General features: G+C 31.9%; 3 protein-coding genes across 8 annotated transcripts; 1 reads left to right on the top strand and 2 right to left on the bottom strand.

The window, feature by feature from the left end:
* Positions 1-2,583: 2,583 nt before the first annotated feature.
* LOC108332283 (uncharacterized) lies at positions 2,584-8,609 on the top strand. Of its 2 annotated transcripts, none has more exons than XM_017567451.2 (14): positions 2,584-2,711; positions 3,086-3,195; positions 3,284-3,807; positions 4,455-4,657; positions 4,908-5,105; positions 5,342-5,413; positions 5,751-5,846; positions 5,934-6,013; positions 6,189-6,267; positions 6,463-6,673; positions 6,797-6,993; positions 7,218-7,323; positions 7,430-7,519; positions 7,661-8,609. In XM_017567451.2, exons 2-14 carry the CDS (start codon positions 3,185-3,187, stop codon positions 8,395-8,397), a joined length of 2,604 nt encoding a protein of 867 aa, XP_017422940.1. In that variant the 5' UTR covers positions 2,584-2,711; positions 3,086-3,184; the 3' UTR covers positions 8,398-8,609. The 2 variants fall into 2 exon arrangements, with proteins under 2 accessions (XP_017422940.1, XP_017422941.1); XM_017567452.2 differs by having other exon boundaries at positions 2,605-2,711; positions 3,117-3,195.
* A 3,964-nt stretch (positions 8,610-12,573) lies between these two features.
* Positions 12,574-14,271, bottom strand: LOC108333104 (DNA damage-repair/toleration protein DRT100). The gene has a single exon (XM_017568439.2). It carries the CDS (start codon positions 13,905-13,907, stop codon positions 12,807-12,809), a length of 1,101 nt encoding a protein of 366 aa, XP_017423928.1. The 5' UTR covers positions 13,908-14,271; the 3' UTR covers positions 12,574-12,806.
* A 2,024-nt stretch (positions 14,272-16,295) lies between these two features.
* Positions 16,296-21,127, bottom strand: LOC108334247 (protein FAR1-RELATED SEQUENCE 4). 5 transcript variants are annotated; one of them, XM_017569985.2, is made up of 4 exons: positions 20,887-21,127; positions 17,807-20,002; positions 17,677-17,724; positions 16,296-16,716 (listed from the first exon to the last, which is right to left on the bottom strand). In XM_017569985.2, exons 2-4 carry the CDS (start codon positions 19,856-19,858, stop codon positions 16,588-16,590), a joined length of 2,229 nt encoding a protein of 742 aa, XP_017425474.1. In that variant the 5' UTR covers positions 19,859-20,002; positions 20,887-21,127; the 3' UTR covers positions 16,296-16,587. The 5 variants fall into 5 exon arrangements, with proteins under 5 accessions (XP_017425474.1, XP_017425473.1, XP_017425477.1 ...); XM_017569984.2 differs by having other exon boundaries at positions 17,807-19,984; XM_017569988.2 differs by having other exon boundaries at positions 17,807-19,984; positions 20,892-21,127.
* Positions 21,128-22,874: the final 1,747 nt, after the last annotated feature.

Raw genomic sequence — 22,874 nt, 5'->3', positions numbered from 1 at the left:
TTTTTAGTCTCTCTTTCAAAGTAAGGTACATTTTAGTCCTGCTCCTTCAGGAAACCTTAATTTTTCGTCCTTCAAAACTAACGCCGTTAAAAAGAAGCTGAGCTGACTAACGGTGAAGTGCCACGTCATTTTTTTTTCTGACACTGAGTTAATATGTCCCCCACCGTTCGGTCACCATCACCATTCAGTCCTATAATCGTTCGGCCATTACCAATATCGTTCGGTCACCATCATCATTCAGTCATCATAATCATTTGGCCATTAACAATATCGTTCGGTCATTACTGTACGGTGAGGAACAAATTGACTCTGTTAGAAAAAAAATGAAATGACACTCCACCGTCAGTCAACTCAACTTTTTTTTAATGTTGTTGGTTTTTGAGCACGAAAAATTATGGTTTCCTGAAGGAGAAGAACTAAAATGTACCTTAATTTGAAAGAATGATTAAAAACAAATTTGATAGACTAGAGACTAAAAGAATATTTAACCCATTAATTAACTTTGCTTTTTTGTATTACTTGCTTCTTCTTTTTTATGATCCCAATTGATATTCTTAAAATAACATTAATTATGTTTATTATTATTCATTTATAAGTAGGATTCATAAATTAACATTAATTTTTATTTTTTATTTTGATTTGTGGTTTTGCTGGGAATGTGTAACATTAAAAGAGTTAAATTTATAATAAATGAAATGAAACCAGCATTTATGTTAATTTAATTTTTATAATTATTTAATTTTGCTAATATAAAAATGTATTTTAAATGTTTATTTTTTATACTAAAAAATGCATTTTTATAATTATTTAATTTATTTTTAAGTTTTTTAGATTGTTTATAAATGTTGTATTTATTGTATTAGTTTATGATTTTTTAATTTTATTATAAATGTTTAATTTATTCTATTAGTTTTTTATTTTGTTAAAATTTTTGTATAAAATAAATGGTATGACTTTTTTTAAAAAAATTGGTATTTAAAATTCACATGAAAATTTGAAATAATTTTTTTATGTAGTTTTAAGTCATTATGTTGGTTGTTTTTAAGTTTATTAAATTATTTATAAATGTATAAATAATTATATTAGTTGATGATTTGATAATTTAATTATAATTATTGAATTTATTGTATTAGTTTTTTATTTTGTTTTTTTAATGATGTAAAAAACTATTTTGGTGTTTTAATTTTTCAAGTTTATTACATTATTTTATTGATTTTAAAATTTAATATAAATGTTTAATTTATTCTATTAGTTTTTCATTTTCTTAAAAAAATTATGAAAAAATGATATGACTTTTTTTAATTTATTAAAATAAAATTGGTTTGTGAAATTGATATGAAAATTTTAAATGATTTTTTTGGTTGTTTTAAATAAATACTAAATATTAAACAAATCAAACATTAAATTCTATTAAATTATAAAAAATTTAAATAAATATTAAATAATTAGAAACAATTAATTTTAATTAAAAATAAATTTAATTAATTAAAATATTTATATAATTATAAAATAATAATATTTCAATAAAAAAAGTAACAAAATATATCAAAATTAGAAAAAATTAAAAAACTATAAATCAATGTAATTAAAATAAAAATGAAAAAACTAGAAAACAAAAAAAAATTAAAACAAAAAAATTTAATCAAAATATAAATTATTAATTAATTAAAATAAATATATGTGTATCAATTCACATAAAATCTAAAAAAAGCGAACTTTGGATGTGGTGAAGAACCAAAACTGTATTTGGAGAAATCAAAGAAAGTAAAAAAAAAAAAGAGAAATTGAGATTGGAAAAAAAAACAACAGTTTTTAGAGAAAGAGAAAGTTGTTAAAAGGTGAAAGTTGTAAAAAAAATATGGTAAAAAATTCTTCTCTTTTCTATTAAAAATTAATAACATTTTAATTGCTTTTAATTAGGGGTAAAATCGTGTTTTTTTTTTAAATATTTAGAAGTGCAAGATGAAGTGCTTGGGCTTCTAAACAATATTAAAAATTTATAAGTCTTTTGCCTTATTCATAGTTCTTTAAAAATAAATGTCCATATTGATTTAAATACATTTTATTATTCAAAAATTTCGTAACTTAACTCACAAATAATTGATTTAAATATATATTTTTATTATAATTTATTTTATATATTTATTATTTACTCGTCTATTATTTTATAACAATATCATAAAAAAATTTACTATTTCACAAATAAAATATTATTATAAAAATACAAATTAAAAATCATAAAATTTACATGACAAAAAAATAAATTAAATATTTAAATTATTCAAATATTATTTAACAATACTTTAGTCTTTAAAAATATCTATTTGTCACTCCACTTGATTATATGCAATAAAAAATTACAAAAAGTAGTAAAAAAGAAGAAGAATGAATTGTTATTAGGAAGTTATGAGTTAACTCAATATGACTAGCCCATAATTTAAGGGAATTAAATTCACTTTACCCACATTAAAAAAAGTATATTTTTCTAACCTATAGGGGTTGACTTTTGAATTTAAATCCCTTACCCTTCTATTTAAAATTAGTTACTTTTTTATTTAAGAAATATTTAATTTTTAGATATTATTATTACCTTTCCTCAAAGGGATAGAACGGCTTCAGTTGGCTTTTGTTACCACTTTGCAGTGCGGTTTTGCTGCGGATTTCCGTGATTACTAGCTTTATCATCCAACTCTGACACTTGCAAGCCAAAGGTAACGGTCACTTCATCACTTCACGTCAAAGGTTTATCAGAAGCCTTCTAATATTTTTCATAATAAACAGTTTTGATCAAAATTCTGCAACCTTTTGCTTTAACTTACAAGTTTTCGAATGAATCCACTTTGACACAGATGGCCATGCTTAACGCTTCAATTAAGACTGCTGTTACGAAAATTATACGGGCAAAACAAAAAAAGAAAGAAATTTTGAATTTTGACCACAAACTATTATGCCCTTTGTGCTTTTATTTACCAGATGGTGATTTCTAGCGATACTATTACTATACAAGTGTTTGAAATTTTATCTGAAAAACCAGTTTCTTAAACACGGTTCATGGAGATTATTTAGCTTGCTTTTATTTGTGTAGACCCACTGATATGTCTCTCTGCTGCTTTAAGCGGTTGATGTTTGACACTCCGTTACTCAGCTCACCCAAGTTCTTAATTCACGTGTTCCACCGAAACTGATGTCTGTTGGGTAATGCTAACTCTTCCATGCTTCATGTTTTTAATTTGTTCCCGTATTTTTGCCGAGTTTAAGGTTCATGTTGATTTGGATTTTCCAGGAGGATGATGGCTTTTGTGTTTGCTTTTATTGCAATTGTGCTGTGGGGTTGCGCTGAGTGTAAAGAGTGCACAAACAATAATGCTCAATCACATACTTACCGTTACCAGATATTGACATCCACGAATGAATCTTGGAACATAATCTCGCATTATAAATTGGCTCCAAAGGATGACCATGACCATGACCATGACCACGTTTTGGCTGATTTGCTACCAAGGAAGTTGTTGAAAGAGGAACACCAACATGATTGGGATGTGATCTTGAGAAAAACTGAGAAAGTGAGTGTCTTGAAGCCACCACATCAACGCCAAGATTTTCTGAGAGAAGCGTCTCTGCATGATGTGAGATTGCATGAGGGTTCAATCCATGGTCGGGCTCAACAGACAAACTTAGAGTATCTGTTGATGTTGGATGTGGACAGGTTACTCTGGAGCTTTAGGAAGACTGCTGGTCTTCCAACTCCTGGAACACCATATGGAGGATGGGAAGATCCAAAAATAGAGCTTCGAGGTCATTTTGTTGGTTAGTTTAATTTCATTCATCATCTGGTTTTTTATCATCACAATTACAATTTTTCACATCTAGTGAAATTATTAGGTAGTCTGAGATAATCATATTAATATCTGCATAATATATGGTTAAGTTTGATTATTTGTTAGTCATAAATTGAAAAATTCAAGTATCCATCAAGTGGAAATTGGTCAGGACCACGGTTATGTGGTGGTCTTGCATTTAAGTTATGGAATTAATCTTTGGTTTTAAGTCACTAAGTCTAAGAATCAAACTCAAATATTCCTTCACAAACACGTATGTTTCTCAACCAAGTCACACTCATTGAATTTGATCGTCTGCTTACTAATTCTAACTTGTAGTAAGGTTCATTTTTCATTCCTAGCTCCTTGCGTTTCTTCATCAAGAGTTCTTAACTGCTAGGAATGAGAAGAAAGGGCTATGAAAAACGATTGAAAGCTTAATAACACAGCATAAGACTGTTATTGATGTAATCACAACTGCTTGAACTTAACTCTAATCGATTTTTTTTTCACTCACAGATTAAAAAATGTATGAAAGTGTTTACTTGTAAATAGCTGACATATGACTGCAACTTTCAGCCTTTGCAATTAATTTTTCATGGTTAACTATAATTCCTTTCTTGTAATATTTTCAAGGGCACTACTTGAGTGCATCAGCTTTAATGTGGGCCAGCACACATAATGATATCTTGAAGAAGAAAATGACAGCCATTGTTGCCAATCTCTCAATCTGTCAAGAGAAAATTGGTACAGGGTATCTCTCTGCATTTCCATCTGAATTTTTTGACCGATTTGAAGCTACTGAGCATGTTTGGGCTCCCTATTACACCATTCACAAGGTACCCTCAAAAGGTGACTGATAATTTGATTGTGCAACTACATTCAGCCTTAAAATTATGGCATTTCAACTCAGACATATTTGGATAGATTTCTGTATTTACAAGAACAGAAAAGAAGAAGAAAAATGAAGGAAAATTTCCTATAAATTAGCATTACTTCATATATATATATATAGGTATTCTTTTGTTTAACATATCCAGAAACTAATTTTAATTCAGTTTTTTTTTTCTCAAAAATGTATTTCGGCAGATATTGGCTGGCCTTCTGGATCAACATTCTATAGCTAAAAATCCTCAAGCTCTAAATATGGTGAAATGGATGGTAGATTACTTTTTCAACAGAGTACAGAATGTTATAACAAAATTTAGTATAAGTAGACACTATCAATCACTGAATGAGGAAACTGGAGGCATGAATGATGTCCTGTACAAACTATACAGCATAACGGTACGTTAATTTGGTCCATTTCGTTTCTTTAACATTACTTTTGTTGACTCCTAGGCATATTTGATGTAAGTATGCCCTTTACCTAACGGATAAATTTCTCATCCAAAATAGAGAGATCATTCTGATATCATACTCTATTTTCAGTTCTTACTTTGTTTCAGTTTTTTTTACTAAGTGTTAGCTTCTTGTTCATGCTACCTAGTTATGCTGTAAACTTACATGCCTTGTCAATGCAGGGAGATCAAAGGCATCTACTGTTAGCTCACCTGTTTGACAAGCCATGCTTTTTAGGTTTGCTTGCAGTGAAGGTAGTAATAATATTTTTTTTTCATTATGATATAATTACCACCAAGTTCATACTGTAAAAAATTTCGTTATGTAGCTTCTGCTGGTTGAAAAAAAGTGATTTTTATAAATTCAAAAACCCCTTTATGATTGGTTTCGTGTATCAAACAAATTCTTTAAAACGATTTTGTTTGTTTTTTTAAAAAACTGAACCATATATAAGAATGGAACGGATAATCGAACTGCACTAGACAAACAAACTGAACTGAATCACTTTAAACTTAGGGGCCTTTATTTCTAGTTTAAATGTTGTATTTAATCTTTTTCAAGGCATGTGAATTCTGAAGTTCTATGATGTAGGCTAATGATATAGCTAATTTTCATGCTAACACGCATATCCCAGTGGTTGTTGGATCTCAAATGCGGTATGAAGTCACTGGTGATCCACTCTATAAGGTAAATATGTGTGCTGTAGATTACTGATACTGAAATTTGTTATTATTATTTTGAATTCTAATTCAGATTCTTGGTTTTTGGTGTTAGGAAATAGGAACATTCTTTATGGATATTGTTAACTCTTCTCATACTTATGCGACTGGAGGGACATCAGTCGATGAATTCTGGTATCAAGATTTCAGCATTTTAGTTTTAGTTGTTTTTCATATGCACTTCAGTTATCCATTAAACAACTGTATCTATAAAAGCAATAATTCTGGTTCTTCTTGCTAATATGTATTCACAGATTTTATTGTTACTACTATTTCTAAAAATTTGCTTTGCTTCGATTTTTCTTCATAGGAGTGATCCAAAGAGAATTGGAGACACCCTAGAATCAACCGACAATGAGGAATCATGCACAACTTACAATATGTTGAAGGTACAGCCAATCTTCATCAATCATCATGTGGGAAGCTGAAAATGAATATAAAAAATGGTAGATTTATTATCACATGATGTGTTACATTAGTATGTATTTGTGGATTTATGTGCTTATATGAGTGTACGTAAACAATTTCCTAGGAAGTTTTTATGTTGTCCTCTCTAAGTACAAGGGAAACAAACAATTTTTCAGGTTTCACGACACCTGTTCAGATGGACCAAAAAGGTATCATATGCAGATTATTATGAGCGTGCCTTAACAAATGGTGTATTAAGCATTCAAAGAGGAACAGAACCTGGAGTGATGATATACATGCTTCCTCAAGGTCGCGGGGTTTCCAAGGCTAAAACTAGCCTTGGTTGGGGAACGAAGTTTGACAGTTTCTGGTGCTGCTATGGAACAGGTGAGCCTGTGTTCATCATATACTTCTCAAGTTGCATCATCAAAGTTTCAAACTAAACTACACCATATCATTTCTATACTTCTCGATACACTTTTTGTTTAAATTTGTTTCCCTGTTTATTAGGAATTGAATCATTCTCAAAGCTGGGAGATTCCATCTATTTTGAAGAGGGAGGGAAAAATCCTACTCTTTACATTATCCAGTACATATCAAGCTTCTTCAATTGGAAGTTTGGGCAAATTATTGTTAATCAGACAGTTGTTCCAGCTGTTTCATGGGATCCTTTCCTACGAGTGACATTTACATTTTCTCTAGCTAAGGTGCTTGTTACATTTGTTCTGCATCTCATGTAGCAAACATTCACCTTAGATGCATTAGAGTAAACACTGTAATAGTTAACCTGAATTTATTTGGTATGTAATTAATCAGGAGAAAGGAATACTTGTCACTTTTTCACATGTTTGAGCCTTCTTCAAAAGAAACCAACGAGTTACCAGGTGTATAACCCCTGTCTTAGTCTTCTAAAACGTATCTACTTATGCAGAAAACTGGTGCTTTGTCTACACTTAACTTCAGACTACCAACTTGGACACATAAGGATGGTGCAAAGGGTGTTTTGAATAATGAGTCTTTATCTCTGCCAACCCCAGGTGTGAATGTCTGTTTAGAACCAAAAGTTAAGATTTCACTGTAGTTACATACATTGATACATAGTAAGAAAAAAAAATTAACACTTGTAACTTCCTGGAAATGTAGGAAAATTTTTGTCCATTACCAGAAAATGGAATGCTGGTGACAAGCTAAGCCTTCAATTTCCCATTACCCTAAGAACCGAGGCCATAAAAGGTAGCTTGAGTAGATATTGATTCCATTTGTGGTAAATGTTAATTACCATTGCTCTTCTGTCAAAGTGTGCATAATATATCTGATGGAAAAAAATAATCATGTGTTTCACATTACTGATATAGTGTTTTGAATCAAATACAGATGACAGGTCTCAATATGCCTCTATTCAAGCAATTCTATATGGTCCTTATCTTCTTGCTGGTCACACCACTGGTGATTGGGACATCAAAGCTGCACCAAATGCATCTATAGAAGACTGGATCACTCCAATTCCAGCCAGCTACAACAGTCACTTATTCTATTTTTCCCAAGCCTTTGCCAACTCAACTTATGTTTTCACAAACTCCAAGCATCCATTAGCAATGCAAAAATTACCTGTGCCTGGAACTGATTTGGCTCTTCATGCAACTTTTAGAGTTATCCAAGGAAAATCTTCCACAAATTTCACCACATTGACAGATGCTATTGGTAAAACAATAATGCTAGAACCGTTTGATCATCCAGGAATGCGAGTGATTCACCAAGGAAGGGAACATCCTCTTACAGTAGTAGGCTCTTCCTCTGGTGGCTCCTCTTGTGTTTTTGTTGTGGTTCCAGGATTGGATGGACAAAAGGAAACCATATCTTTGGAATCCAAAAGCCATGATGGTTGCTTTGTGCATAGTGGTTTGCATTCTGGTAGAGGAGTGAAACTCAGTTGCAATTCTTCTTCTGATGCTACATTTAAACAATCAGCAAGTTTTATTGCCAAAAGAGGAATAAGCAAATATGATCCTATCAGCTTTGTGGCCAAAGGAGTAAACAAGAATTTTCTTCTGGAGCCGTTATTGGCCTTCAGAGATGAGTCTTATACGGCCTATTTCAACATTAAAGGTTGACGTAAGGTTTTAGGCCATATAGGAGTTGAAATAAGGCAGTGTAATTTTCATCTGTTAAGTTTACCGAATAGTTATGGACATATATGGTTATGGCACTCATAAAATGGGAGAATGGTATAAGGTTATTATTATTTAACAACATCAGAATAAGACATTTGTAAAATATAGTAGTCTCGATAAATAAATAGAATAATCAAAGTGTTTTTAATGTAGTCACTGGTATTTGTTAATTTACATAGCATATATACGTTCTTTTGAAAAGTGTGCATATTTTGCAATTCTGCAATCTGTCAAAGGTTGTTTTGATAAGTATCACTAGGTGTTGTTGCCACATGTCATCGACAGTGATTTTTAGTTCTATAATTCTACCATAACTTTTAACAAAATTTACATTTACTAAATATTTAACTAGTGGTTTCGGGTGTGAGGTCAAAGTCAACGGTCCAGTATCTTATAAGTTATTTAGTTGTTTGAATACCTGTTCTCACTTTCTACACTTTATGTCAAAGTGAATAAAAATTCAGTAGATAAATAATTAATGTATATTAAATACAATCACTAATCTTTTAAACTCAAACTATTATTTATAAATTTGGGAATGATTTTTTATTAGTCACATGACCCAATTGATAGTAATTATATTTTGTCTTAAATTGATCAATATTAAAATTAATATTTTTTACAAGTTTACAGTCCAATTTTTTAATTATAATTAGACAGTCACGAAGATGACTCACAATTGTGTTTATCCCATGATCAATCGTTTAGTTAAGTTAATCGAATGGTCATATAGTACACTAATATTTTCAAATACTCGTATAAAATATCAACATTTTATATCTTATAAATGTAGTATTTTTTTATAGAATGTCAATAAACATCAGCAATTAGTTACTGTTGAATTTGTACCCTCAGAATTTTCACTTTTGTAGAGCCTAACCCAATAGTTTTTAACGCTTTCACGAGTCATCTGAATTGAATTGGGTTTTTTTGTATAATTTTGACTTCTATATATGACATGGTTCAGGTTGCAGCAAGTGGCGTAATATGAAACAAAAACAAGTTTCAGAGAGTACAAAATAGTCTTGACCCGAAGGAATTGTACTTACAAGTCCAATAAAAAACAAAAAGGCTGTCACTGAGAAACGTGGATCATTAATTTTATGTTCAAAATTTTCGAATTCAAGCCTTTATGAACATAATTACATTATTATTTTCTCCAGTACGATTTAGGTTCGATCAAATTAAGGTATTGTGCTTCAGAAAAAAAAAAGCCTGTCTAAATTTCAGGACCTGAGATTTCAAATTAGGTTTTGAAAATTTTTCTTCTGCTATTTTTTATTTACATTATTAGAATTAAGATACCTCGGTGTTTGGGAATTCTGATATAAACTGTTCTAAGAAAATGTTTAATGAATTAAAAGAGTTAAGGAATCAGTACAATAATGTAAAATTTGGAATATTTAATTTAAAAGAAACAATTAAAATTAATAATATTTTGTTAAATATCATATTGGAGCTGCATTGAAAATTGGGATCATCCTAAAATAGAAAAAAGAAATTTTGGGTTTTTAACCACTACCCTAAACTTAAAGACATGTGAAGTGATTTTTAAAAACTTATTATTTAAAGTTATTTCCTTTTCATGTCTCACCATTTTAACATGGAAAGAAGTTTAAGAAGTGATACCACTACTCTCTCTTTTCAACTTATTATTAATTTCAAAGTAAATAATAAAATGAGCTATAGCATATTATTTATCAAATTTAGTTAAATAAACTTACTGTTTTAAAAGTTAAAATAAAATAATTTTATTAATAAACTAAAATTAGTCAAATATATCCGTTAATATGTAAAAAGTCTTGTCTTAGTGTTTTAAAAACAATATTATCATTTATATAAAAATAATTTTAACTTACAAATTTCTTTTATTTTATTTTGTTTTCTAAAACCCCATATAAGTATATTTACTCAAAATAATTTATGGTGACGTGTTTGTTGCACATTAGAAACTAAATGAAAATAGTAACAGTAATAAGGTTATGAACAACACGATTGATCACTTTTAATGTTATTGTGATTAAGCTTACCACTCTTTTCTTCTTGTTTAGCTTCATCAAATAATTGGATCTTAAGATAAGTGAAAATCAACAATGTTTTTCTTTCATGGTAATTTATAAAAAGAAAAATCTATATGAAGCTGATCTCTTTACTACTAAAAATTAGAGGTAGCCAGAAATCCTTCAAACACAAATACACTTTGGATTTTTTGCAAAAGATTAGAATGTTAGATTATACTCTTATGCTAACATGTTCACTATTTTATTTCTATTAATATTAAAAAAGATTCTAATTAAGTTAACACATTTGTTTAATTGATGTTCTAAGTTAATTATATCTATTAGTTACGCATTTATGAATCAAAATTATAGTAATATATATTTTTTTATAAATTTATGTGTAGTTTTATGGAGTATCATTATATCGCCTTCACAAAATGAATCACAAAGTAATTATTTGATATTTATTTTACTTTTTATAATCCTAAATATACAAAATATAAGTTATTCCCCAGCAGCTTTCAGTGTCAGATTCAGCTCCTTGAAATTGAATGCTGCATCCAGCTATTATCCCTACGTGTGGTGTTTTACGTCTCTCACTCTCAGCCATTCGTTTGGTCCCTACATTCAGTCCAACATTAATGATTTCTTAATTGCATTTCAGATCCCTTCCTCACCAATTTTATATTCTTTTCAGTTCATAAATAACCTTAGATTAACAAAACTTTCAACAATTATTCTTCCCAACAACTACTAACCTTGTACTAATCAAATCTTCACCAAACTATTCTTCTTAATTAATACTTCCAGATTAATAAAACTCACTCTCACATTAAATTCTAGTCTTCACAATCAATGTTTCAAGATATCTAGCAGTACTAATTTTCATAAAAAAGAAAGATATGGTATACCAATATTACTTTCACTTTCCTTTTGTTTTTTTTTCCTTTTTTTTTAACAGTTGTATCTGAGATTTTCTTTTTATGGAAAATGTTGTTTATATATCAATTCATACAATAATACTCCTTTTTTTTATAATTTATATTACATGTCCTGCCGGTGGAGATTTAAACACAAAAATAATGTTTCAAGAACAATTCTGTATAATTTTTATCTTACGTTTAAAATTTAAAATAAAATTAATTATTTTTAATTGTATTTGTTCGTAAGAAAATGGGGAGCTGTGAAGTTTTAAGGAGTATCAACATAAAGAGTAGTAACAGTGAAATATAATTTAAAAAAAAATATTCAATGATTGAAGCTGTAAGGGTGTTAACTAATAAGGCAACAAGCAAATGATTGAAGCCAATTTCTCCATTGCAACCTCAAAGCCACGTTGCGTTTCAATGCATGTATCCGACATAGCTTTTCATCGGTGGGATCTCCCCCATAAAAGATGGTCATAAATTTTGTATTAAAAGCTATCGTAACATAAAAGGTAAATAAATCATTTAATACAAAATATATTAATCTTAATTCATTAAAATACTATAAATAAGATATTATTTATAAGATACACATTATTTATTATTTATTAATTATTGTATATATTATGCATATATATAATGTGTTATATAATGTGTTGGAAGTCCACATCAATTAGAAATAAGGTCAAATTATAATATATATATAAGTGAGGTGTAAACCTCATCTTAAAAGCTGATTTTGTGAGTTTAAATTAAGTTTAAAAATCACAACATATATAATATATGGTTGACTTGAATGTTGAAATATCATTTCGGACAAGTAAAGATTAAGTCTCTATGTGTATATAATAATGTATTGTTCATTAGGAAAGAAAAGAAAGTGTCTTGATTGTTTGTTTCAAACGAAATGCACTCAAATTATATAATATTTTTAATTATATTAATTATATTTTTATTGAATAGAACATAATTTTGTTGAATCTTTTAAATTTGTTAGCATGAAAGAGGATCTTTCGCTGTTAGTCCCTTCCATATTACCTTTTCATCAAATCAAATCAACCCAATCCAATGATAACAACAATGAAGAAATGATTGCAACGAAAGCGAAGAATAGAACGAACGACGTAAAACATTGTTTATTATATCATCACAAGTTGATACAAAATTCATGCAATAAGGACGTGCGCGGAGGGAAGAAAACTCGCATTTTATTTAGCGTAGCGCCAAACATAAATATATTACTCAAAAACAGAACAAATACACGATCATTCTGAGTTAAGTAATGCACGTACACACAAATCTAATTTCCTATTGCAAATTACAGATATATAGTTTGGGAGAGTGAGTTTGTAATAAGTAATAAAAACAGTAGTTATTGATTGATTAATTAATTAATTAATTGTACAATATTGTTGGAGGAAGATTAGCAAGGTTTGAGTGGCTTCCCGCAGAGGCAATCGTTGTAGACAAACGACGACGCTTCGAGATGATCGAAGGGAGATCCAAGGGGAATCTTGCCACAGAGATGGTTATGACTCAAATCCAAATGTCCAATGTACGAAGCAGAGGAAATGGATTTGGGTATGGCCCCTTTAAGATTATTGTAGGACAGATCGAGAGCAGTGAAATAAGACCTTGGCCCAAACGCGTCGGGTATGTTACCTTGCAAAGCGTTTCGGCTCAAGTTTAGGTCACTGATCCCGGAACTAAACAGGCTCAAGGGAATGGGCCCAGAAAGTTTATTGAAGTCCAAATTCAGCGTCGATAGCACCGCCATTTTACCCAGTACCTGTGGAATCAGCCCAGAAAGTTGGTTCCGAGACAGATCCAGATCTGCCAGACGGTAAATGAGTGAAACCGAGCCCGGGATGGGCCCACTAAGGCGGTTTCCACTGAGCAAGGCCCTGCTCAGCATTCGAAGAGAACCGAAGTTCCTGGGAATGGGCCCGGAGAGGAGGTTGTTACGAAGATCCAAGTGCATGAGACTCGTGAGGTTCGCGAGCGACGCGGGGATCGTGCCGGAGATTTGGTTGTCGGCGAAGTTAAGCACCGTGAGGCGCTGGAGCCTGCCGATGTCTGCGGGGATGCTGCCGGATATGCGGTTTCCGATGAAGTCGACGATGCGGAGGAACGGTAGGGTTGTGATGCAGCGGGGGATCTCGCCGGAGATTCCCTTCCAGTCTGCGATGATGATGCTGGAGAGACGCGGGAGCTTGCAGATCGCCGGCGAGATGTATCCGGTCATGTAGCCAGTCCGGTGAGCTCGCTCGAAGATCGGCTCCTCCGACTCGCCGCGGAGGGTGATGTCGGCGACGCGGTGGGTCTCCTGGTCGCAGCTCACGCCGTACCAGTTGTGGCAGCAGTCGGCGCCAGTCCACGAGTTGAAGATTCCGAGGTAGGGTTCGTGGAGCGCCGCCCTGAAGGCCAGCAGCGCAGCCCTGTCGGATGGCGGACACGAGCGCACGCCGGAGCTGAGTGCCATGAATAACAGCAGCATCCCCGTCATAAACCTAGCCCCACCCATTTTGATTGCGGTGGAAGTTGGTTACGTAATACTTACTTCCGGTGTTTGCAGCCTACTATATGGTGTGATGTCGTGAAAACAATGTACTATCTGTGAGTGAAGTTAATAAAACGGTGAGAAGGTGTGTTTGTGTGGCTACTTGCATGGGAGTTTTGGATTCTGACAATCATATTTATATTGTCGATTCAAGTTTTGTTCGAATGACGAATTTGCCCCTTACAGAGTTTGTAACTGGTGAAGTGATCTGGATAAAAGTTCTTCTCTCTCTTTCTAAATAATTTGAAGAAATATTAAGAGGAACACGTGAACATGGGAGGGATGGGATAAGCTTGTGGGTAGAAGGAAATGGTGTGACAGATGGAGATTATGCACATGGTGGAGACGAGAAAGGTCAAGGAACTAAATTATCACACTTTCAGGCTTCTATTCTATTCTATATACTCCTATCTTTTACACTTCTATTGGGACCTCCTAAATTCAAACTCCTTGTCTTCTCATTTATTGTCAAATTATAAGTACTAATTATTACCGTGCTTTTCTTTTTCTCAGCATCACAGGCGACAATGACGTTTTTCCATTGTTTTATATTTATCTTTGTAGTATTTTTTATGGTGTTGTATATGTTTTTTTTTTCTGTTACGGAAAGTTCATTTAAGTGAAGTCCTTTAATTAGAGTGCACATCTATAAATGTAATGTTCGTTTCAAGTTCTGAGAGCTGTCAAATGGAAGAATGTTCATGTGAAGCTTGGATTTTAATAGAATTGGATTTATATATGTGATTAATGCGGCCAAAACATTATAAACTCTCAAATTTTATATTACATTACTAGAAATTATTTCATTTAGTTTGTCAAATCAACAGGAAATTTAACTTGTAAAAGGAGAGGTTCATGAACTTGGGAGGGTTTTTCTCCTAGGTAAATAGACTTAGGATGCTGTCATGTTCCACCAATGGAGGAGTGTTACTGATACTATTAGTACATTGCAATGTGCCCCCACAGGTACCTAAATCTTTGTCTCCCTACTTATTTTGGACTTAGGGGAAGGAGGTTTACTTCCACGATGAATGCACTTGGTTTAACCTAATATGCCGCAAAAATAACTATTGTTGTCGGTATCAGAATCTGTGTACATGAACCTGATTAAAAGGTGTATCATGCTAGCTAATTAATCCAGTAAGCTTTGTGGTCACACACTGAAAATGACCCACTTGCATATGGGTCCTTACCGCTTGTCGATAAGGACAGCCCCATCATATAATTTTTTTTCCTTTGTTAAACGATCTCTTCACACCAAATAATAATTGCAATATAATTTGTACTGCTGTTCTGTTTTCTATACACATACTTTGTTTTTCATGTGTATCAGATTTGGAGAACGGAAATTGTATATTTTTATCTGTCAAATCAAGAAATCCAAAAGTGAATGCAATAACTCTTTTAAAATATAGTTTGTCCATGTGCGAGTTTCTCAATTATTTTAGCTCACTGGCTTTGCATTGAGAAGGAAGAATCCGACCAGCCAGTAATGTCCAGAAAACATTATCCGCAAGATTTTGTGCCAAGTTATAGGAATCAGGAACAAAAGCATAAAAAAATAAAGAAACATTGTCAAATAAACAAGTTTTCTTTATCTTGTTTGTTTCTACTAAGATTTCGCACAAAACCTGACAGTCAGGTGGCACACAAACTCTTCCCTCAATTAAATTTGATATAAATAAATAAATATAATACAAAAGATGCACGAAGTTCTTGCCTAATTTGAATTTAGTTTGAATAAACGATTTATAACCCATGATCCTGCCATTTCTTACGGTAAGATGATTGTCAACAGGCTGCATGTGTCTCCATGTGGAAAATGATCTTCATTCAGATGATTGGTCATACATAGATTCCTGGGAAACGGTAAGATATTTGACGTACATCTACCTTCTCTCTTCCACCCAACTTCCATTTCCTTATAATCTCAATCTTTCTATTCATTCATTATATCATCTTTATAGTATTTATCATAAAAGCATTTACATGAATTTCAACCACAATGCATCCATGAAATAGAGTTTTTCTGTAGCTTCGGAACACTACGACTACGAGTTTGATCTATGTAGTTTTAATTTTACAACGGCATCACTTAACTTCCTAAGTATTAAATTTACAGTTATCTTAATTTGTAAGATTGTCAAATTATTGTTTTTATTTTTTAAATAAAAAAATGAAGACTAAAACGGTCAACATTTATAATTTTAATAGTTGAATAATATTTTCACAAATTCAATAATTAAATCGATCAGTGTTTGTAATTCTAAAGATTAATTTGATATATTACTCTTTTCATCAGAAATGATTCAACAATAGTGGAGGAAGTGCATTTGTTTACTGGATTTTAACTTTTAAGATAATCTTGAGTTAACTCCATTGCGTCAAAGTTCAACCTAACAACCAAAAAGAAAAAAGAAAAGAAAGAAAAACCAACTAGATTGACCATTGATGTTGAGCCTACCTTTATTTAGAATATAAGGATACTCAAGTTAGCACTAACTCTCTTACATTCAACTGCCACCTGGCCTCTCTGCAACACATAGCATAAAGTGAGAAGTATAGTGCCTTTGAATAGTGCCAGTTCTTATGTACAGCCCTGTGCACGGTTTCCAGATCCATTTAAAAGCAAATTATCATCACGCTAACGATTATCGTGCATATGAGGTGAAGGTGTAGTGTGAAATGGGGCCGAAACATTATGGAACAGAGAAGGTACCACGTTGTGAAACTGCATTGGCATGACACCCTGTGATCTCGGATCAGTAAGCTCCTGTAACATGCAAATAAAGAAATTAAAATCTTTAGACCATGTTAGACCCCGTTCAATCAGTAATATTTGAATGACATTTATGAAATTGTTTCATTAAGAATACAGACATTGAATGTTGGTAGGCATTGACACAACATAAATGAATACGCAGATGCAAGATAACATATATCGATCAGTTCTTTCTGTACATGATATGCAAAGGTTAAAATCTGCATAATTTATCATCCAATAAAAAATCTAAACTCGGCCTGCTCTCATTTACTTTCCCCTTCTGAACACAAAGTCTCAACATGCATTTGTCATTGATTATCAGATCAGCCTGAATTATCCCACAGGTAAAGACGGACAGTCAGATAGTCCCCAAATCACATAACAAACTAGCATGATAAAATATTCGGTGAAAACAGCCTGTAGGACAGCCTTATTCTCCATCAACGGTCTATTGAAAAGTTAAAATATCTTAAACAGTCAAAATCATCAAAACAGGACAAAACAGACCAAGGCTTCAAAGATTCTCTCTCAGAGAGACAGTGACGGATAAATCTAGCTTGAAAACAGCACACTGGTTGCAACAAAACAGCACACATTCCTCCCTTGCCCCTATGTTTTCGATTTTGGATAGATTTTTTTTTTAACTTATGTTCTTCCCAGGGCGTGGCTAATGGTGTGTTTTTAGGGGATGTTGCTGTTTTATTAAATATGCAAAAGGGTCTCCGCGGCTCCACTGCGCTCCTAGCATCCTTTTTTCTTTAGTTTTCATTTTATTTAATTTATTTTAAATTTTTCAATGCTTGAGGATATCATATTCTGTTCTATACATATACCAAAATAAAATGTTGTAAAAGAGCTCTGTCCCAAAAAACAAGTTTTTCATGGAATTTCATGAATTGGCAAAATACATTCATTAAAAATACAAGAAAATATAACGATGGCAATCATAAGAGTCACGGAATAGCATACCATATGTTGAAAACCATCTTTCCCACTACCTGCTTCAACGAGAGATACCTATAGCATAAAAGGGAACAAACTTGGTTACATTTAATAAAAAGTACTAGGAGGTCAATCATTAAAGAACAGATAATCTGACCTTTCCTTTATCGCCTCCACTGTTTTCAATACTTCCTTGATTCCTACAAGGTACACCAGTTCTCACAGCTTTCTTTCCCATATTCAGTTTCGGACCAGGGGCCTTATTGTTAGATGTAATAATAGATTGATATTCTTCTTCAACATTACAAACATGGGTACCTGAGGAATCAGGTCTCATACCATTCTCAACAGGGTTGCTAAAATTTACACATTGTTTTAGTGCCTCACTGATGGCACCTAAGGCCATGTAGTAACTTTCCTGTGATAAAGAACCTTCTTCGCCTAATATAATGGCCCGCCTACACAAATCATTGAATCGCCGCACCTTTGATTGAACCTCTTCCAACTTTTCACCAATAGGATGCCTGCTCATAGCAGCATTTGTCCATCTTTTCAATATATACTTTGGTGGAATGCTGAAAACACCAGACATTTGTAGAACAACAATAGCATGTCTGCAGAGATAACCTTTATATTCAAACAAACGACATGAACAGCATATATCTGAGCTGGACGTGTTCCATTCTACCAAATAGTTTTGATTATTTTCAAAATCTTTCACAGTATAAGCAGTAGTCACGCCGTCACTTTCTTTCTTAAGATGGCAAGCAGCTGCACCCAACACCTCAACCTGGAACTTTCTAAAAATTTCATGTGTGTAGACCAACAGCATTTGTTTTTCAAAAGGGGAAGGAGACTTCAGGTCAGGTGTTTCATGCCAGGCATCAAAATTTGCTTTGGCTTCCTCTTCATGCCTATCTTCAAGAATCACTCTATATTGTTCTATAAATTCTCTCAAAGAAGAATCAACATGGATATACTTGTCAACCAATGAATTTAAACATTCAGAACGAGAACTAGTAGACAAGCCAGCAAAGGAAATATCTTTCATAAATGTTGGCACCCAATATGTGCGGTCATCATATAAGGATCGAACCCACTCAACATCTCCAAGGCTAAAGCTGTCAACCAACTTCCACCATCTCTTTTCAAATTGCTCCTCATTCCATGATTTGTATATACATTTGTTAAATTTTTCCATAAAGCTATCATGCCATGCGCCTAAAATTTGTAGTTGCTTTGGTATCTTTTCCAAAATATGCCACAAACAAAAACAATGGCGTGTTCCTGGAAGAAAAGTGGCAACAGCTGCTTTAATAGCGTCATTTTGGTCAGTCAGAAGCACTTGTGGTGCTCGCTCCCCCATTGCTATCAGCCATGTTTGCAGTAACCAAGCATAGGTAAATATTGTCTCATCAGCAATCAATGCACAACCAAGCAATGTTGGTTGAATGTGATGGTTTACTCCAAGGAAAAGTACCAATGGTATTTTATATTTGCTAGTAAAATATGTTGTGTCAAAAGAGACAACATCAGAAAAGTATGTAAAATCTTCCAAGCCTTTAGCATCAACCCAGAACACATTTCTTAGTCGATGTTCTTCATTCAAATCAACTGCATAGAAGAATTTTGGGTTCTCTTCTTGCATGTGCATAAAGAGCTCAAGAAGTAATTGAGCATGTCCTGCTTCCAGAATCAAACTCCGTCCTTTATCATGTTGATGTTTCACAAAGTTCTCTAAGCAATCAACATTCTGATATGCACTAAATAATTTAGAAACTGCATTTGAGGTTTTTCGCCTACGCACTCGAACATCATTACCTAGTGGATCAGAACTCCTGTGACTCCGAAAAAAATGAGCTTGAGCTGGTAAAAGTTCATGATTATGCTCCTTCACGAAGCTGTAGACATACCATTTACCGTCTTGCCTTCTCTTTACATGCATACTAGCTTTACAACCAATTTTTGGAGAAGGGCGTGGATTAATTGCATCATCAGATTGCTGCTTATTACCATATCTTATACATGAAAATTTGGCATCAATAAATTCTTTGGATGCCCTAGATCGCCGGCTGCTCAGCTTAGCAGTGCCAAACCCTGCAGACTTAGCATATTCTTTGTAAAATGCATATGCAGCTTCATGAGATTCAAATTCCATCTCATGATGAGGCTCGGAAATTGAGCTACCCACAACTATAGAAGAATCCATAACTATTGCAGCGATATTCAGAGTTCAGCCCCAGTTCACTTCCGAAAATGTTGTTTCACATGTCCAAAAATATCACACAGATAAAAGATGCAAAGGTTTGTCTCAATGATCCCGCAAAGGTGGTACCTGATTGGAAGGGCAATGCTTCGTTGAGAAATTGTGCCAGGAGTAAAACAACGTTATTTTAGATATAATTATACAATCTCCATTAAAGAAATGAAGGGCGCTAGATTTCAATAAAACAATCAAAATAAACAATACAAAACAACTAAAGACATTTCCACACAGCTATTTAAGTACACAAGTATGCATAATTCTCTATTATCAGTACACTTTAGCAGAATCTAACTTTATGATATCAAAGAAATAATGGAAACAGATATCCACTTTTCCTCCACTCTACGCTTCAAATATATTGTTCATTAATTTAGATAAGCGGAATGGCTCTCGCGCAATTCACACCACATTCATGATTAAGCAGCCAAGTGCATTGTAGGTGTTAAATGGGACGCTGAACACACTCGTATGCTAAAAAACACTCGTATGCTAAAAAGTTAATGCATACTCAATTAAATTTATCTATCTGAAATCTCAACATGTATCTAATGACGCTAAAACCATACAGAGCTTAAGCAGAACATCAATTAATTTACCATTTATAGAAACTGAAGCGGTTTGCCAATTATTTAGCATCGGCTTGTAAGACTATGAAGCATAAAAAGTAAACTGGAGCCAAAAACTTCTAGAGATTAAGCGAAATTTAAAGAAAGCATAGATAACCTTACTCCCAGTCGAACCCTTTTCCATGTATACTCAATTAAATTTATCTATCTGAAATCTCAACATGTATCTAATGACGCTAAAACCATACAGAGCTTAAGCAGAACATCAATTAATTTATCATTTATAGAAACTGAAGCGGTTTGCCAATTATTTAGCATCGGCTTGTAAGACTATGAAGCATAAAAAGTAAATTGGAGCCAAAAACTTCTAGAGATTAAGCGAAATTTAAAGAAAGCATAGATAACCTTACTCCCAGTCGAACCCTTTTCCAGCTGCTTTGCGTTTGATGCGAGAAACCTGCTTCCATACGCGCAGATCCAAGCCCTGACCAGATGCTTGAGTAAACTGATAGTTTTCTTCTGAATTTGGCTTTGAAAAACAAATTAGGGTTTATCTGTGTGGATGATTACAGAGTTCTACTTTCAGGAAAAGAGAACATAAACAAGAAGCATTATACAAAGAGATACACACCATTTGACCATTATCCTTGGTCTCCTATTTTAATGAAATAATTTTACTCTCTAAAAAGAATTAAGCAATTTTTCTTTTAAAAAAATAATAGTTTCATAGTTTTTTTAATATCTTTTTACATTATTATACATATTTTAAATTATATTATTTTTCATTTTCTTAGTTAATTACTCATAGATTATTTATATCTTAATATGATAAAAATATAAATATACCTACATGGAACGTATATGTATCAGTAGAATACAGGATCAATTACTGTTATTAGTTATATAATGTAAATTAGTGATGGGTGTGCAAAATATATTTAAAAATAATAATAAATAATAAAATTACTATAGTGTGAGTTTACATATTTAACAGTGGGGTAAGTATATAAATTTTGAAAGTATACAAATTAAAAATTTAATATATTTCTTTGCAAATTCGAAAAATAAAAAATTAAAGAATACCATATTCAAATATAAAAAACTTCACGGCCATGTTAGTGAAAAATAAAATAATTTAGTGCATAACATTCTTTATAAATAATATAATATCTTGATTAAATTGTTTTTTTAATATCTTATAAATATGTTTTAAGTGCAAATTTAATATGTCTTTATATTTTGTTATTTAAGTGGACTACATATATTACTTTTTTTTTTTTCCGATATGAATCCAATTTTATATGTTTTTATTAACTATGTTAAAGTAAAGTAATTCTACAAAGACTCTTCAAACAATATTTTTATATTCAAATCTTATCTTGAATGGAATGAACGTGGTTTTTGTAAAAGACATTCAAACACTCAAGTGAGTTCGGTACATTAGATAATAATGAATGTGTAAATCATTTACCTGGTAAGTTGTACTATTTATACAATGTTTATGGATTTTTATTTAATTTGACTTGAACCATACAAATAGTTATTATCATTTATACACTTAATGATCTTCCTGATACACTTTAGTTCTTAATTATTTGTGCAACAAAATTAAGTAGAGATGACGAATGTGAGAATAAGCTAAGGAGATCCCTCAAAGTTATTAAAATAATTATAGATTAAGATAATTCAAGTTATTACACGAAAAGATGATTTCATATACATATAATACAGACATTAAAATTGATAATTGTGGTTTCATAATAAACTCCACATGCCATATATATATATATATATATATATATATATATATATATATATATATATATATATATATATTACTATATATTACTATAAAAGACACCACCACAAAATAAACAAGGTCTTTATCTTTCAATATTTTTATTAAACAATCATGAAACTTTTTTTTTAAGTAAGAGACATGTTGTCTCTCCAAGAATATAGTATGATTTATAAACTTTTTGTCTAAAAACATACAAAAATTTACATAATATTGATCAATATAATTCGAAATACATTTTTTTTTTCATTTTATAAACAACATTTGTCATTATTTAATATAAAAATCACTCTTTGAGTGTGCATCTAAAATTCACATTGGATAAACATGAAAAAATTTAAGAATACTAAACTTATAGTTTTCTTTGAGTTAGAAATAATGTAATTTTTTAAGTTTCACTTATATCACATTAGTGTTATATCACTTATGAATTCTTATTCGAAAGACTTATCAATAATATGAAAATTAATAATTCATTGACGATCCATTCAAACAAGTACAATATGAACGAAGATGATTATAATTGAGTAATTCGGAATTTTTTTTTCTCGTTATCTCTAACCACATTAATCTATATCATATTTACAGCACGCTT

The sequence above is a fragment of the Vigna angularis genome, chromosome 11 (assembly GCF_016808095.1).
Source record: "Vigna angularis cultivar LongXiaoDou No.4 chromosome 11, ASM1680809v1, whole genome shotgun sequence".
Taxonomy (NCBI): Eukaryota; Viridiplantae; Streptophyta; class Magnoliopsida; order Fabales; family Fabaceae; genus Vigna; species Vigna angularis.
This window is presented reverse-complemented; position numbering and strand designations above follow the sequence as displayed.

Bases quoted from the DNA above. Each gene is read 5' to 3' on its own strand.
- LOC108332283 (XM_017567451.2), top strand. The intron at 5,414-5,750 runs GTAGTAATAATA...TCTATGATGTAG, and splicing joins TAGGTTTGCTTGCAGTGAAG to GCTAATGATATAGCTAATTT. The intron at 6,994-7,217 runs GTGCTTGTTACA...CTACTTATGCAG, and splicing joins TTACATTTTCTCTAGCTAAG to AAAACTGGTGCTTTGTCTAC.
- LOC108333104 (XM_017568439.2), bottom strand. From the start codon at position 13,907: ATGGGTGGGGCTAGGTTTATGACGGGGATGCTGCTGTTATTCATGGCA.
- LOC108334247 (XM_017569985.2), bottom strand. From the start codon at position 19,858: ATGGATTCTTCTATAGTTGTGGGTAGCTCAATTTCCGAGCCTCATCAT. The intron at 17,725-17,806 runs GTCAGATTATCT...TTTATGCTATAG, and splicing joins GTGGAGGCGATAAAGGAAAG to GTATCTCTCGTTGAAGCAGG. The intron at 16,717-17,676 runs GTATGCTATTCC...TGCATGTTACAG, and splicing joins AAGATGGTTTTCAACATATG to GAGCTTACTGATCCGAGATC.